At 41.2% G+C, this 18062-nt stretch overlaps 1 protein-coding gene and 1 long non-coding RNA gene across 6 annotated transcripts in view; one reads left to right on the top strand and one right to left on the bottom strand.

Moving 5' to 3' along the window:
• The window catches only part of LOC116663145, a 133351-nt gene extending 122905 nt beyond the window's left edge, over positions 1-10446 (top strand). For 2 of the 3 annotated variants that reach the window (XR_004319244.1, XR_004319242.1), the window contains 2 exons: positions 1309-1363; positions 8141-10446. This is a non-coding gene — a long non-coding RNA (uncharacterized LOC116663145). The remainder of the gene's footprint in view (positions 1-1308; positions 1364-8140) is intronic. The other variant, XR_004319243.1, reaches the window with a different exon arrangement.
• The window catches only part of PIP5K1B (phosphatidylinositol-4-phosphate 5-kinase type 1 beta), a 283779-nt gene that overhangs the window by 8583 nt on the left and 257134 nt on the right, over positions 1-18062 (bottom strand). For all 3 annotated transcript variants that reach the window (XM_032477797.1, XM_032477799.1, XM_032477798.1), the window contains one exon: positions 10835-10952. In XM_032477797.1, the coding sequence (XP_032333688.1) occupies positions 10835-10952 (118 nt within the window). The remainder of the gene's footprint in view (positions 1-10834; positions 10953-18062) is intronic.

Raw genomic sequence — 18062 nt, 5'->3', positions numbered from 1 at the left:
TGTAATTGCAGCCTCCAGTCCAACCTGAAAGGTGGTGGATGCTGGGCCTGTCAGAGGGAGCTGCCTTTGCTGTTTGAAGGATGTGCCCCTGCCGAACGTGCGCACACAGCACCGAGAGGCTACCGTAACGTACACGGAGTGGACAGTCCACTGAACCTCACGCTTGCTCTTAATTAGCTTTCACCTCAAGGACCTCAATCATGTCTTATCCCGGTTGGTCAGAGGCACCTTCCTACCAGTAGGGGGCAGTAGGGCCTGCTGCGGGAACACAATCTCAAGCCCAATTCATAAACTTGAATGTCGTAGGGTTCCCATTAGACTCAAGTTCATTTTTCCTCTGATGTAAAGCAAAGCAAACTGGCCAACATCTTAGGAGGGGATTTTAGGGGAGTAATACAGCTTTCCCTTATATCCAGTGTAGAAGAATCACAGGATGCTCAGAGCTGAAGGACCCTGTCAACAAGCTGACTGGATCTCAGCCCTGGATGCGTGGGGAGCTTTTAAAAATACCAACGCCCTGGTCCACCCCCAGGGATTTTATTTCTTATATACAGCAGGCCCCCAACAGGTGACTGTATCTGTTAATACATTCATTTACCTGATTCCTTTTGTGAGAAAGCCACAATAATTTGGAAACTTCTACCTAACCTCACAGCACCTTAGCCAGGGAGATGGGAAGTGAACAGGAAAATGGGGCTGAGCATGGCAAAGAGCGTGCCCTTTTCCATGTCCTCAGGAAGGCAGTGTAGTTGAAGTGTCCCCTGAAAATCCACATTCACCTGGAACCTTGGAGTGTGACCTTATTCAAGAATACGGTCCCTGCAGATGTAATTAGTTAGGATGAGGTGGTACTGGATTAGGATGTGCCCTAAATTCAATAACTGGTGTCCTCACCAGAAGGAGAGAGGATGCAAAGAGAGCAACGGGGAAGGCCATGTGAAGACTGGGGCAGAGGTTGGAGTGTTGCAAGTCAAACCACGCCAAGGACCACGTGGACCCACAGAAGCTGGAAGAAGCAAGGAAGAATCCTTTTCTAGAGCCTTCGGAGAGAGCAGAGCCCTGCTAACACCTTGACCACAGATGTCAGACTTTCAGACTGGGAGACTGTTAGTTGTTTAAGCCTCCTAGTCTGTGGTACTTTGCTGTGGGAGCCCTTGGAAAACAACACAGGTGGGGACAAACCAAAGGGAAGCCAGGCCCTGGCACCCCCATGCCGTCCACCACGCCTGGGGAAGTCCTATTTTTTTTTTTTTTTTATTAAGTGGTCAGGACTTATGCCTTCTCCCTGATTCCCCCATTCCTCCTCAGATCCCAGGAGAGCCAACGGGATGAATGAGAACAGCCCTGCTCACCATATCCACAGGTATGAACTAAACTGCTTTCCCTAAAATTCTCATTTGTTCCTAATCTAGTTCCTTGTGAATTTGCTGTTTGTTTCCTGAAGGCTCAGGGCCTGGTGGACCCTAAGTTCATCCCATTAGAGATTGTTCTTCCTCAAACACTCATTTCCCAAGAGTTGGGAAGGCTCAGGAGGCTAGTGAACACTGGTTCCTGTGATAGGGAGATGAAATTAAAATCAGAAGCAACAGGGGGCGCCTGGAGAGAGTAGGGAAGGGGAGAGAAGCTGTTGTTAGGAGGTAAAGAATAAAAAATAATGGGACTACCCAAGGAGGGCCTGGATGGATAACAGACTTGTGTAAGTTGGAGAGCCGAACTGGCCTTGAGGAAGGCGGAGATCAAGCTGGCCTGTGAGGCACGACTGGGTGTAACGCTAGGTCAACACAGAAAAACATCTACTGTAGTCCTGCCTGCTGTCATTCAATTGTTAACTCTGGGCCTAATTGAACTGAAAAGCCAGTAAGCCTTTATAACTCCAGTTAGTGAAGCTAATCCTTAAACTGTAGCTTAATACTGTTTGTTAAAAAAGAAAATTCCTATGGTGACCTCCTAATCCAGATCGACGGGGCTCCCTTGTTAATTGGAAGCTTGCATCATTTGTTTCAGTACAGGGATTGCTTCTAGGTGCCACAGGGCTCAGGCAGGTGGGCCCATTTTTTCCAGCTCTTCCACATGTCTTAGAAATATTACTTGGTCAAAGACTTAAGAAGGTCAAACATTCCTGAAGATTAAAAAAAAAGGAAGGCCATATTTTGCCCTTTCTGAACTCTTCCTTTCTCAACGACACGTTCACATGGAGGAAGGAAATGGCATTCTGGTGCAAGGCCTTACAAGCCAAAGGCCGTCTTTGCTGCTTCTCTTCCTATTTTGCTCTCAATAAAGTCTCCCCAAAACTCGAGCAGCATCTTTGGTGGGTGGGGACTCTAGCTCTCTGCTGAGAAGCAACAGAATTGCCACTGTTCCAAGTAAACATCTTTTGCAGCAGCCAGTGCTGGCTCACGCAGAGCGTGATTAGAGACCCGATACTTCACATCCAAGTCATTAACTTCAGTGCCAGCGGAGTCAGGTCCAGAAAGGCACCTTTTCTTGCCAAAAAGTCCCAGTGAATTTTGTAGGACCCCCGTGACCTAATTTGAAGTGTTTTTCTTCTTTTTCTCAGGCTTTTCTCATGCATAATAGTATGATAAGCTTTTAATTCAATCATTTCACTTCTCTGCCACCCTTCTTCCCATGATCAAAGAGTATTATTAACCACCCTAAAGACACATTAAATAACCAAGCTGTCCAACAGCTGCACATCAGAGAACTAATCTCCAATACTGGCATGGCTGGAAAAAAGAAAAAAAAAGAAAAAGGCTTAACTGTTTCTTCCCCTTTGCCCACAGCTATTTTTGCTCTTCCAACAGCCATCTTACAGAAACACATAGCTGGACATATTACTGAGAAACTGTTAAAACGGAAAGTGTAAAAAGGACATAACCTCGGGACTAAATCATAATAGAAAATCATTGTTTTGTGGCAGCCATCTTTCAAACTTCTGTTATTTAAAAAAGCAGTCCCATTATCTCCCACGTACCCATCCATCCCCAGCTAGTTATAAAAAAGGACACTCTCACCCATGACATTTTTCAGCTTCAAGCCTTTGTTGGTGGTGCCTCTTTCCATTAACACCAAATTGAGTTCTACATCAGGCAAAGAAGCCACCTGAGGAACTGACGTAACAGCTACCTGTGATGAGTGCCTTAGACTATCGGGGACTATTCAAAAAGTGGAATCTGGCTCTCTTGTGAAGACTGCATGATTGCCCATTTAAAGTCAGCAGTGCCTGCTCATTTCTGTTGTATTCTTTTAAATACCCCAATCTGTGTCATCAACTCTAAATTCAATGGAAAACACATCTTTGGTCATTGGATAAAATCATCTTCAAAAGCACTTCCCTTGATGTGAATATTTGAAAATGAATCAGATAGCCTGCAACCACAGCATGAAGGTGAATGGCCTTTTCTAAGCAATAACTAGGAACATACAACCTGAACCAAATGCTTGAATGAGGATGATGAAACAATTAGCAGCTTTTCAAGGTAACCTATCCTTTTAATTTTATGTCAAATCACTGGAAGAAGCAGGATGGCTGGTCTAATTTACATGCACATAATGTGGGTAGATCTTTAAAAAGGGAATTTCATGTTATCTGGTGTGCATACATCATTTTGAGTTTATATCCCTTTAAAATATATGATTTAAATAGTATCGTCCATTAGTATACAAATAATAGCACTAAGGAATTAATTACAACTACCAATTCTCAAAGGAGACAAAACATTACAAGAGAAATCTGACTCTGTTTGGTTACACCACCCAACACAGTGTCACTGCAGAAACCTTCAACTGCCCTTTCATAAGGATGGCATGATGAAGATTCTCATCAGGTCAAGAGAAAGGAGAGACAGAGGTTGTAGGCAAGGCTGGTTTCTCTTCTGACACTTCTTTGCTGTCCACTCTTTCACAATGTGGAGGCAAATGAAAATACTGAAGGGAAGGCAATGAGCTGTTTCCTTTCAGATTGGAAGGACATGCAAAATAAAACTCTCCAGCATGAAAACACACCCTGGAATTATAAGTTAATGGTGCAAAACTTTCTAGATGTATTGCCACAAAAATTAAGTTTAAATACTGTGAAGGTTGATGGTAGAATATGTGATGAGAGAGTGACATTTGGAGTAACAGCTGTAGCTAGCTATTCTGCAGAAAAACGTTATTTCTGTAACTCCTTGTAATTCAGAATAAGTCGTGGCCAGTCAGAGCTGGAAGGGGCCTTAAGAAGTGATTTAATGATCCATTTCATAAATGAGAAAACTGAGGGCTAAAAGGGTGATTTAACTCAAGGTCAGTGAGTACTGAGAGGTGGAGATCAGCACAGAATCTTGGTGCCTATTTCTAATTAATTCATGTCCCGTTTGGTTCTGCAAGAGTTGAAGGCACTAAGTTAAAGTAATAGAACAATGGTGTGGGGGATCACTTCTGTGGATCTACGAGGTCCAACAATTTTCCTATTTAACACTTGGTGTTATTTGCCTTTTCATTCCCATTCTGTCTCGTGGGTGCACAGTGGGTGGGCCAGAGCACCCCAGACCGATGGAGCAGCAGATGGAAGGATCTGCCTTATTCTATTATGTCAGACAATGTGAACTGCAAGAATGTAAAGTAATGCCACTCTTCTCACTAAATTTATTTTGGTTCTGGGAAATAGTTGTTTTCATAAAAACGTATTTAACATTTAATAGTTATTTTGAATGAATATTGAAATTTTTTTATTGAAATATAGTCAGTTTACAATGTGTCACTTTCTAGTGTACAGCACAGTGCTTCAGTCATACATGAATATACATATATTCATTTTCATATTCTTTTTTACTGTAAGCTACTACAAGATATCAGATATAGTTCCCTGTGCTGTATAGTATAAACTTGTTTATCTATTTTATATATACCAGTCAGTATCTACAAATCTTGAATTCCCAATTTATCCCTTCTCACCCTCTTCCCCCTCTGGTAACCATAAGTTTGTTTTCTATGTCTGTGAGTCTGTTTTTGTTTTATATATAAGTTCATTTGTCTTTAGATTCCACAAAGGAGCAATCTCATATGGTATTTTTCTTTCTCTTTCTGGCTTACTTCACTTAAAACGACATTCTCCAGGTCCATCCATGTTGCTGCAAATGGCATCATTTTATTCTTTTTTTATGGCTGAGTAAGTATTCCATTGTATAAATACACCACAGCTTCTTTATCCAGTCACCTGTCGATGGACATTTAGGTTGTTTCCATGTCTTGGCTATTGCGACACTGTGTAAACAGCATATATAGTGCTGCTGCGAACACTGGGGTGCAGGTATCTTTTTGAATTAAAGACCCCTCTTGATATATGCCCAGGAGTGGGACTGCTGGATCATATGGTAAGTCTATTTTTAGTTTTTGAGGAATCTCCATACTGTTTTCCACAACAGCTGCACCAAACTGCATTCCCACCAACAGCAGTAAGAGGGTTCCCTTTTCTCCACAGCCTCTCCAGCATTTATTGTTTGTGGACTTTTGAATGATGGCTATTCTGACTGGTGTGAGGTGATACCTCACTGTAGTTTTGATTTGCATTTCTGATAATTAGTGATATTGAGCATTTTTTCATGTGCCTACTGATCATTCATATTTCTTCATTGGAGAATTGCTTGTTTAGGTCTTCTGCCCATTTTTGGATTGGGTTGTTTTTTTCTTATTACGTCGTATGAGCTGTTTATATATTCTGGAAATCAAGCTCTTGTCAGTCTCATCTATTGCAAATATTTTCTCCCATTCTGTAGGTTGTCTTTTTGTTTTGCTTATGGTTTCCTTTACTGTGCAAAGCTTGTAAGTTTAAGTAGGTCCCATTTGTTTATTTTTGCTTTTATTTCTATTGCTTGGGTAGACTGCTCTAGGAGAACATTGCTGAGATGTATGTGAGATAATGTTTTGCCTCTGTTTTCTAAAATACGAAATTTTGAGATATAACCCATAGACATAAAAACTCTTTGGGATTTTCAGTTTTTAGAATGTAACTGGATCTAGAGACCCAAAGATTTAAGAACTGCTGTACTGGATTTCAAAAAGTAGTCAGAAAGGAAACAATGATGAAAGGGGAATTTTATGAAAACTATTCTTAACATAAAATCCCCCACTCCTTCCTTTTTGGATCCATCTCTGACCTTTATTAGGAGCATGATTCCAATGAGATGGAAGTATCGCTCAGTAACAATTACAGTCCTAGGGTGCTCAGAGTAGGAGCTGGGTTTGAATTTTGGCTCTGCCATTTACTACCTCTGAGAACTGATCAATCAAGCCTCAGGTTCCTTACCTGCATGAATGGAGGCAAATATGATACCTCCCTTCATGAAAGAGCTAGTGTAAGGAAAGCACTGAGATAATATAGTGCCTGCATATGGTACAGGCTCAGTTTGGCCATTCTAATGATTGTCCCACATCCTATGCTATGCTGACACAACATTGTAAACTGACAATAACTCAGTGAAAAGGCAACCTACTGAATGGGAGAAGATATTTTGCAAACAATATGTCTGATAGTGGGTTAATATCCAGAATATATAACGAATGCATACAACTGTCTGTATGTTAAAAAAAAAAACCTGATTAAAAAATGGGCAGAGGACCTGAATAGGCATTTTTCCAAAGAAGAAACATAGATGGCCACTGGGCACATGAAAAAATGCTCAATATCACTAATTATCAGGAAAGTGCAAATCAAAACCACAACGAGATATCATGTCACAGCTGTCAGAATGGCTACTATCAAAACCACAACAAACAACAGATGTTGGCGAGGATGTGGAGAAAAGGGAACACTAGTACACTGTTAGTGGCTGCACCAATTTATATTTCCACTATGGAAACAGTAAAGTCTCTCAAAAAATTAAAAATAGAATTACCGTATGATCCAGCAATTCCACTCTCAGGTATATATCCAGAAGAAAAAAAAAAAAGAAAACACTAATTTGAAAAAAGGGTGTATATATCTTATTGTCACTGCAGCATTATTTTCAATAGTCAAGATATGGAAGCAATTTAAATTCCCATAAATAGATGAATGGATAAAGATGATGTGATGCACATATACATAATGGAATATTACTCAGCCATAGAAAAGTTTGCCATTTACAACAACTGGGTTGATCCAGAGGGTATTCTGCTTAGTGAAATGAAACAGACTAAGAAAGACAAATACTTTATGTTTCACTTGTATGTGGAATCTAAAACAAATGAATATAACAAAACAGAAAGACTCACAGAACACACTAGTGGTTCCAGAGGGGAGATGCAAGACAGGTGAAAGAGATTACTTAGATGTACAAATTACTAGGTATTAAATAAACAACTTACAAGGATGTAATGTACAGCACAGGGAATATAGTCAATATTTATAACGTTGTATGAAGTACAATCTATAAAACTATTGAATCACCTGAAACTAATATAATACTGTATGTCAACTACACTTCAGTAAAAAACCGCCAAGTCCTGTGCTCTTCCAACACTACCCAACTCTTTCCCTGATGCCATTCTTCTTGAGTTTTCACATTCTGAATTGAAATTTAAAAAGAATCAATGTTTATTAACCCACATTTGCCTCTGGGTCCTTTTTTACATTTTTCTTGCCACATTACCTTGTTGTCTGATCTTGGGCAGGCTGTTTATCTTCTCTGGGTCTAGTCTGCATATGTAAAGTAAGCAGTATTCTTAGTCCAGGCAGCATAGCTCAGCATTTTAGAGTGGCTCTGAGCTAGTCTCCACTGGTTTGAATCCCAGCTCTTATTGATTACTGGCTGCAAAATTTGGAGCAAATAGCATAATCTCCGTGTGCCTTGACTTCCTTATCTGTAAAATGGAGCTAATAACCACATCTGCCTCATAGGGTTGTTGTAAAGATGAAATTAATACATACAAAGATATGAATGTGTATAACTGAATCGATCTGCTGTACACTTGAAACTAACACTGTAAATTGACCACATTTCAATACAAAATAAGAATTAAAAATGTATATACATAAAGTATTTAGGACAGTGCCAGGCATATAAAAAATGCTCCAAAATGTTTCACAGCTTAATATTATCAACTATAAAGATGAGGCTAAGATTGGTTTTTCTCTAAGCTTGGTGAGAAAAACTTCTACTGTCTTGTTACCCCTCCACAGCCTGCCCTCCCTCTCCTTTCCTGTTCTCCAGTGTATCTGAATCACAACAAATGCTGTGCTAGGAAGACTGGTGTCAAGCTGACCACACCGGCCAACTAACTACCACTGCTCTGTCAGTGCCAAACTCCCGTGATTCCTTTATTTGGAACCGATCCTCAAGTGTTCTCAGTACAACCAACAGTGAGTACTGTGGCTTTTCCCTATGGCTTCTGAGGCAAGCACTATCCTTTTCTGAAAAGCTATGCTTTTTAATGTTTAATATTAAGACACAAAAAACCCGAAGTTATACAGTAATAAAACCAAATAAATAGCAATATTCTTAGAGAGAAAACTGAGAGCCAAGGAGGATCAAAATGACTAATAAGATAACTTCTGCCAAAGGAATAAGGGATAACAAGGTAAGGAACCGGGGCCAGCAATGTCATTGTAACTACCTTGTGATTTTACATTCCACTCAGGAGTATCACAGGCCCCCAGCCGGTGCACATCTGCTTGTTGTAAAGATACACACAAGCAGCATGAACCCTCAGCTTATGAAGATGAGATTTCACTTGGTCACTGGTCTTTTATTTCAGCTTTCCTGATTTCTACTTCTGGATGAAACCAAGCTGACAATGGGACTAATACTGTACGTTTTTTCCTATATAATTCTCTATTGTCTTGGTTGTAGAGAGGAGCAAAAACTCTTCAAGGATTTTGCAATATACTGTAACTTACTTTTTTTTTTTTTAAGTGAAGACAGTGGGGGGGGGGGGGAAATGTGTTACAACCAGGATATTCAGGTTGTAAAACAAAACAAAACCAACCTTTCACAATGGTTGGTGGGGAGGAAGCTGCTATTTTATATAGGGAATCAAAGGAAGCTTATCTGAGAAGGTGTTTGGGCTGAGACCTGAAGGAAGTGAAGAAGCATGCATGGGACAGCTGAGAAAGTGTGTCCAGATGGAAACAATAAATGCAAAGGTCCTGGGGGAGAAATGTGCTTGGTTTGGAGGAGGAATGCCAAAGAGGCCAGTGTGGCTGGAATACCATGTGCAAGGAGGAAACAGTAAGGGAGGAGGTCAGAGAGGCATAGGGCCTTAAGGAGTTTGGACTTTGTTCTGGGAGAGGTGGGAAGACATGGGAAGGCTTTGGGTTGAGGAGTAACATTATGGGTGACTGAAGTACTGCAGAGTACACTTGAGGAAATATAGTGCGATGCTGGGGAGTAGGGGGAAGCATAAAGTAGGGACATGGAGATGTGCTGCTGTAGACACACAGCAAGTGGTGTTGATGCCCCAAGTTGAGCTTGCACACCGAGAGTGATGGAGAGTAAAAAATTCTGGATCAACACTTGCCTTGTTTCACGAGACTTTGTGCAGATGTACAAAGGTGTGGAGAATGAGTGTGAGATGTACTTCACAGGGAAAATACTCAGTCTCCTTTTGCAATCTAGACCATCAGGGTATCTTTCTAGGCCTCATCCAACAATCTAGTTAAGCCTCTATAGACAACTTGACCGGCACTAAAGGGTGTTCCTCCTTGTGACCACTCATGATCCTCCAAGCAGCCTTGTGAGGGCGCAAGGGCAGGTGTTTTTCCAACACCTCCTTTGGCAGTAAGGACACATACTCAGTGTTGCCAGAGCTGTGCCAACCCCCATCTTTAGCAGCCTTTAACATAAATCTTTAAGTCACAGGGTCCAGAGATAAGAAAGCAAGTTACAGAGACAAACGAAAACAAAAAACCAGATGGGACCAGCTAGGACCAAAATGGTGACAAATCTGCCCTCCAACAGCCCCTGAGCCTCATCACACACTGTACTACATGAGCAAATTAAGTGATACCAATGACTGACGACTGGAAATTTTACGACTACGAGTGACCTAAATGACATTCCTACGGCGAAGAGCCCTGCCCCCTCCCACACGGCAGGCAAACGCACATGCGTCCCATCATCAGCCTCCCTCCTCCCTGCCTTGTCTTCACTCTTTAGAGTCAAATCCCTCTCCCCACGTGGGTGAGAAGTTGATCTGTGAACTTAGTTCAGCTGAGCCATCTGTGGCCAGTAAATAAAGCTCGCACTGCATCAATCTCAGCTTCAGTTTCGTTATTTGCTACTCGAACCCGAACGGAAAAAGAATCTTTCCCCACTAAGGCAGAGAGCCTCGGCCAGGCCAGGACCCGAGCAGCGTCCTTACGACTTAATTCGGTAACGAGAAGTTTCTGCCCAGATCACACTGCTGGTTGGTGACAACTGAGGGAGGGAGGGAGTGAGCCAAGATTACCTGGCACTGAATTCAGGTTTTTCCTATAACCCTGTTCTGTGCCTCTTAGGCGACCAATTTATTAAGGGAGTAAGCCCAGAGCAGAGATGACGCCCACACACGTGGATGCAGATGAACAAAGAAGACATTACCTTGTGGAGAATGACTACCAAGACACCCCATTTGGCTTTGACCAGAGGACACTTGTTCTCATTACACACAGCGATTTAGGATCTTACCTTAGATGTTCTTCTGTGTGCTGTTCTACAGGAACTGAGGGACAGCATGGCTTGTGAAAAGACACATCATTTGTACAAGTGACACAGTGCCGTTGTTTCTTTGAAAACCCAAGCATGCCTGATCTTACAGAACTTGTTCTTCTATGAGCCATGGCTGGGGTCCATTTGTGAACCAGGAGGGGAAGGGGAAGAAACCAGAAGTTACTTACTAAGTAGACATCAAGCACGGAGGCGTTATCCTCCTCAATTTCCAGAGCGTTTGGTTCAGAAGTCAGGTAGATGGTCCCCTCTTCCAAGGTAAAGGTTGAACTGGAAGGTAACCCTTTACTGGAAAGATAAAGAAGAATGATGAGCGTGGGGCCTTCAGAACAAAGCCCAAGGACACTTCCAAACTTGTGGCGAAGGAGGCTGAGGTGGGAAAGCTTTTAGGGGAAGAAAACAAATTTGGGGCATTTGAAGGAAATATGGTCACCCCTAGAGATATGCTCACTTGAGTTTAATGAATTTGGCTTTACTGGTAGTGCCTTTTTCTCTGTCTACTTCAGTGCAGGAGACACTTCTTTGCATTTCTGAGAGGTGATCTGGGGTGGAGGCGGGGTCCCACGCCTTGTGAGTGGATTGCTCTGAATCCAGAAACCCTCTCTCTGGTCATTTTTGACTCTGAATAGTTGGTTTTTGCTGCTTAAGTCCTTCTCTCATAGTATACATGATTTGCTAGTTTACAGAAATCATTAGCATTGATAAATTTCTTTCTCTTATTATTTTTTTCTTTTTGGCATGGAAGGTTCAATTACATCATGATTCTCAAACTTAAATGTACATCAGCGTTCCCTGGGGGACTGGTAAAAGCCCAGTTTCCTGGGCCCCACCCCCAGAGTTTGATTCAGTGGGTCTGACATGGAGCCCATCAATCTGCACTCCTAACAAGCTCCCAGGTGATGCTCTTGCTCCTGGTCCAAGGCCGACACTGGGAGTAACAATGATTTACATAAATACAGAGCACTGTATTATGTGCTTTGTGAGGACAGCAACAAAAGCTAAAGGGATGCAGGTAGACAGTGGTACTGGAGAGTCCGCTGGGAAGGGAAACCACCTTGTTTTGTCATGATATGATAACCAGGGTTAACTTTGAAGCAATTGATCCATTTTGATATTTAAATTGGGGATTCATTTAGGGGCTCAGGAATGTACAATCTTCCCCACTGAAATAAAAGTTAGTTACGTTTTTAACCTGTGGACATTTTCTGGGTGATGGTTCTGCAGTAAAGTGTGATGCTAAGGAGGTGGGCTATGGGGCTGGCTGTCAGCCACGTGGGACAAACCTGGCAGTAGGCTGTGGCCTTCCCTCGGCAGTAGGTCTGAGAGCGGGGGTCCAGAAGCCTGGCCTCCTTGCTCACCTCCCTGTTATAGGGCCCGATAACGCTTGGGGCTGAGCTCAGCCCACTGAAAACTCCCCGTCTAAAGCCATCCTCTGAGCTTCTTGTCTGAGCTTTCCAGCTGGACAGGTGACTACTGATGACATTATACTCCTCTGTCCTCCGCTAGTCTGGGAGCTACACATAGTTCTATTTCTGTAATATTTACCTATTAATTGAAGATATATGAAATAGTTAGAAATCCTGAGCTTTTCAATATTAAAAAATTTGTCAAAAGAACTGTGTGGATCTTAATAAATGAGGTTCATTTATATAACATTTGTTGACTGAAATAAAATGCACAACCTAAAAGTTGAGAGTTGTGTTTTATTGGTGACTTCCTAAGGACTCGAACCCAGAAGGCAGCCTCTCAGATTGCTCTAAAAGACTGTTCCTCCCAGGCGAGGGAGAAGCCAGGATATATGAGTTTTGCAACAAAGAGCAGGTAGTCAGAACATCAAAAGGTTACTGTTAAAGAAAACCAGATATCTCAAGTTAAGGAATTTAGTGCTTTTCTGTGTACTGGAAGGTGTAAAGGTCTGGGCTCACTGAAAGCCTTCCTTTGATATGTATCCTAGCTGTCTGGGGCCAGTATCCTGTTCTTTTATATCCCGAGTTCCCTCAGGGTGCACCCCTGGAGGTGGCAGCAGAGGCCCAGCCACCTGCTTGTCTGCATCCCTTTGCTCACTGTTGAGAGTGGTGGTAGTGGCTGATGACTTGATGGCCACAGCATCCTTTGCTTACTGACATGGCTGGCAATATTTTTCATTCACACATATAATGAAGAAATGGTAAGAATACAGACTGGTAGTAAGAGAGGAAAGGCAAGGCAGGGAACTCCCATAGGTCTTCCATTTGGTAACATTTGAGAATGCAAATTCAGGAATTAAAGCACTTCACTTTGGCTTGTGTATTTTCTCTTAAATTCTGGACATAGGAAAAAAAATCCTCTTGCTTTTCAAAAACCCAAGATGGGTTATATACAGTATGGGAAACAGAGTCTATTCTGACTGATTTTAAAGAGCAGGGTGAGTGGCCTCTTTCCATCAAGCTGTCGACTTTATACTGAAACCTTCACAGATCTCTTGGATTAAATAAACCAACAGGCTTCAAGGGATGCTGTTCAGAGAGGCACTGTGTGGTAGTGAACACTGCTCAGCTTATTTTCTGGATCAAGAGCAAGGATGCAGTGATGGGCTTTAACTGGCTTTTGCCTTTTAACTGCTAAGATGTCACTCACTACTGTGGGTAGAGAAGAGTCCTACCTGGTTAAGCCTTATGAGAAAGAGGAATTCTTTATCTACTTAAACATCAAAGCAAGAAACAATGTGGTCAGAAAATATGTACATGTGTCATGATTTTTGTCTTTTATTCCTTTTTTTTTTTTTGGTTCACATTTTATATCATTAAAAAATCTCTAATGGCTTCTGGGTTATTTTGTAAATGTATAATTTATTTGATGAGGTTCAAATCTAAGTTTTCCTCTTCTTGTGTGAGTTTTCTGTTATAATTTTAAGTTATTTCCACCCTAAATTATGAGTATAACCAAGCATATTCTAGAAGTGCTTTTTCTTTTTTAAAGGTACACATGTAGTTATAAAATACAGCAAAAAGTAATCCTCTTTCTTCTGTCCTTTTGTAAGCCAAAGTTCACCTCCCTAGGAGTAATCCATTTTGCAAGTATCTTGCAGTCTAATATTTATATTTTATTTTTAGAAACTATGATTAAGCCACTGGCATGCTTAAGACCAAATTAAAATAGAAAAAAAATTAGAGTATTATTTAGGGTTTTAACAAGTACACTTATCAATTCTTTTAGCTAAAATACAATATGATTACATGAAAAAGGAAATACTGGATTTCCTCAGTACCATATGGTCAAATTTGATAAAATCAGTTAAAAAAACCCTTTTGTTACTTACACTATTTCTCACATGTATTAGAATAATTTCCTATCTTAGTAAGCAGAATATTCTGAGCATCCTTAAATTTGGGGGCCAAAAATGAAGCTCATAGCAACCTGTATCCAGATTATATTAAGAACTCTTATGGTACAACGATAAATAACACAATTAAAAATGGGCAAAGGATATGAATAGTCATTCTCCAAAGAAGAAATATAAATGACCAATAAGCACATGAAAAGATGCTCAACATCATTAGTTATGCAAATCAAAACCACCATGACATACCACTTCCCACCCAGTAGGATGGCTATAATAAAAAAGAGGAAAACAAATGATGGGGAGGATGTGGAGAAAGTGGAGCCCTCCTACATTGTTGAAGAGCATGTAGAATGGTGCAGCTACCTTGGAAAAGAGTTTGGTGGATCTTCAAAACTATATGACCCAGCAATTCCACTCCCTGGCATATATTCAAGGAAAATGAAAACATATCCCCACATATAACCAACATGAATGTTCACAGTAGCATTATTCATAATAGCCAACAAGTGGAAATAACGCAAAAGCCCACTAACTGGTGAATGGATAAATAACTCATACAATGGAATATTATCTATCAATAAAAAATAATAAAGTACTGACATATGCAAAAACATGAGTGAACCTTGAAAACATGTGAAAGAAGTCATAAAGGACCACATACTGTATGGTTTCATTTACATGAAAGGTACAGAATGGGCAAATCTAGGAGACAGAAAGCAGGTTAGTGGCTGTCAAGGGCGGGGGTCAGGCAGCAATCGGGAGTGACTACTACTGAGTGTGGGGTTTCCTTTTAAGGTACTGAAAAATATTCTAAATTTAGATTCTGGTAATAGTTACACAGCCGTGTGAATATATTAAACCTACAAAACTGTATACTTTAAATGGGTGGATTTTATAGTATGTGAAATGTATCTTCATCTTAATAAAGTTAAAAAAAAGTTTCATGAAGCATGTAAAGGTCATGATTCCAAACATGATCTTTCAGTATATAGTATAAGAAATATCAGAAATTTGATGGAATAGATATTTTAGGTCACATAAACTTTAGAATGACCTGTCCTGAATACACCCCTGATTGATTTGCCAGTCTTTCAAAAAAAAGTTCTTTTCCTAATAGAGAAAAAAATTCTAGTTGACCTGACATGGGAAGGTTGGACTCTGTGATTTCAAGGCCTGAACTGGAGAGACTATGAGTGCAGGCCCGGGGAAGCCTGGCGACCATCTGCAGTGTCACAGGGCCAGCGCTGGTGCAGCATAGCACACAGGTAAGGGGACCTTCATCCTGGAGGATGTCTGGCCTAGAAAATGCAAACTGCTGGCCCACAGACCCAGCCTCGCTGGGAGAAGTGTGTTTTGGGCCCAAGGAGACTGTTTGTTTGAATGATTGCTAAATTAAGAAAGAGGAAATTCCCACAAAACCCCAGTTTTCCCACTGCTTCTTAAGAGAAATGAGAAGAGCTAGCAACTCTGAGCCCACACGTCCAAGTAGAGATGAGTTTGCGGCCTGTCCTCTCCGGTTCCCCAGGGTCCGCACCACTCTCTTCTGTGTCACACCTGGCCTGTTCTATCCACGTGCATCACCTCTGCCTGGCCCCTCTGTGTCCTTGTCAGCCCAGCATCTCTCCTTTGCTGATGAGGAAACACTGATGAGGTCCAGGGAGGCACAGTAACTTGCCTAAGGTCACACTGCGGTTGAATAGAGTTAGGATCTGAACTTCGTTTTCCAATTAAACACCTTCTCTATGGTCATCTCTGCTGAAATTTTAGACATTTGCTACTGCAGAAATTGAGGGAGCTGAGGCCAAGGTGCCTAGAGCTTGAAAAATCATATAAACCAGCAAAAACAAATTGTAGCATTTGGTGCTTGATGTGAGCTCTGGAGATCTTTCATTTGAAAAGAGTAATGATGGCCAGGAAGGTTTGAGGAAAAGTAAGTAGGCAAAATATGCTTTACAAAGTAACATACTTTGCTTTCTCAAAAAGTTAAAATAGAATTACCATAGGAACCAGCAGTATCATTTCTGGGTGTATAACCCAAAGAACAGCAAAAAGAGTTTCAGATACTTTGTTCACTCAATGTTATGGGCTGAACTGTGTACCTCCCCCAACCTGCCATTAGTATCTTGAAGTTTCTAACCCCCACTGCTTTAGAATGTGTCTATATTTGGAGATAGGGTCTCTAAAGAGGTAATTAAGGTTAAGTGAGATCACGGGGGTGGCTCTAATCCAATATGACAGATGTCCTTATTAGAAGAGGAGGAGATTAGGACCCAGACATGCACAGAGAGAAGACCCTGTGAAGACAGAGGGAGAAGACTGCTATCTACAAGCCAGGGAGGGAGGCCTCTGAGAAAATCAACCCTGGTGACCCCATGATCTCAGACTTCTAGCCTCCAGAACTGTGAGAAAATAAATTTCTGTTGTTTAAGACACTTAATCTGTGGTACTTCGCTGTGGCAGGCTTAAAATGAATATACATGGTCATAGCAGCATTATTCACAGTAGCCAATAGGTGGAAGCAACCAACACGTCCATCGATGGAAGAACGGATAAACAGAATGTGATATATACACACAATGCAATATTATTCAGCTTTAAAAAGGAAGCAAGTTCGGACACATGCTACCACATGGATGAACCTGGAGGACATTGTGGTAAGTGAAATAAGCCAGTCATAAAAAGACAAATACTGTGTAATTCCACTCCCTCATGTAAGTAGTCAAATTCATAGGGATAAGAAAGTAGAAGGCTGGTTGCCAGGGGCTGAGGGGAGGGGGAATGGGGAATTAAATGGACAAAGTTTCAGTTTTGCAAGGTGAAAAGGTTCTGGAGATTGGCTGCATGACAATGTGAATGTACCTGGCACTATTGAACTGTACTAAAAATGGTTAAGATGGTAAATTTTATATTATGTGTATTTTATCACAATTGAAAAAGCAACATAGTAGAAATAGTATCTAGTATTTGTCAAGAACAATAAAGCTATTTAAACTTCCAATGTTTTTTTTGGGGGGGTGGGGGGATTAATTAGGTTCATTTATTTATTTTTAGAGGAGATACTGGGGATTGAACCTAGGACCTTGTGCATTCTAGACATGCACTCTACCACTTGATCTACATCCTCCCTCCCTACACTTCTAATGTTTTAATGCTTAAAGTGACATCTAAATATATAGCCCTATATAAAATAATCAGGTATTTACATAGTAAAGTCCCATTTAGTGCACTCAGAATAATCTGACATTTAATACATCTTGGCACTGAGCAAAAGCTATATAACCAGTTCATCTTTTTTCATATTTGTTATCATTATTCAGTATGTCCTGAGTGAGGTCAGGGTACAGAACTGGCATTTTACGTCCCTAAAAATCTTGGATTAGCTACTATCTACTGCCCAAGAAAAGATGAGAATACATTTTAGGGAAACAGATACCTGAGCTGATAAAGCATTAAGGCAGAGCATGAACTTTGGAATCATGATTTGGCCCTGAATTCTGGCTCTTCCTCTTAGCTGTGTGTGATGCGGGATGAGTTTCTTAACCCCTCTGAAGTCCAGTTTCCCAAGATGTGAATCGAGAATAATACGGAACATGCAGGGTTGTTGGAGTGGTTAGTGTTAACACATGCACAACACACTCATTTTACACATTGCATTCCAGGTGCAAGGATGTAGCAGAGACTAAAATAAGCAAAAATCTTTGCCTCATGGAACTTAACAGAGCACTGAGGAAGACAGACCATGAGAACATTTAAAATATATATTATGTTGGTCAAAAGTGCTAAGGAGAAAAATAAAGCACAGGAGAGAGAGAGAAGTGAGTCAGTGGCGTAGATCATTTCCAAGCAGCAAACTCTTCTTGCTCTGCCATTGGAGTTTTTGGAGTCTGGGGTATGAGTCAGACACTAGGGGACACATATATGTCCCCTACACTCCATGGGGCACTATCAAGCTCTCTGAAGCATCCCAGCGAAGCCCCTTCCCTGGGTTGGGACAGGCACCCGTGCTCCCTGACAGCTCTGTCTAAAGATCACACTGGAACTTCCAATTCCTTTTGGCTTCTCTAACCTCTTTTAAA

Source organism: Camelus ferus, chromosome 4 (genome assembly GCF_009834535.1).
Source record: "Camelus ferus isolate YT-003-E chromosome 4, BCGSAC_Cfer_1.0, whole genome shotgun sequence".
In the NCBI taxonomy this organism is placed as follows: Eukaryota; Metazoa; Chordata; class Mammalia; order Artiodactyla; family Camelidae; genus Camelus; species Camelus ferus.
This window is presented reverse-complemented; position numbering and strand designations above follow the sequence as displayed.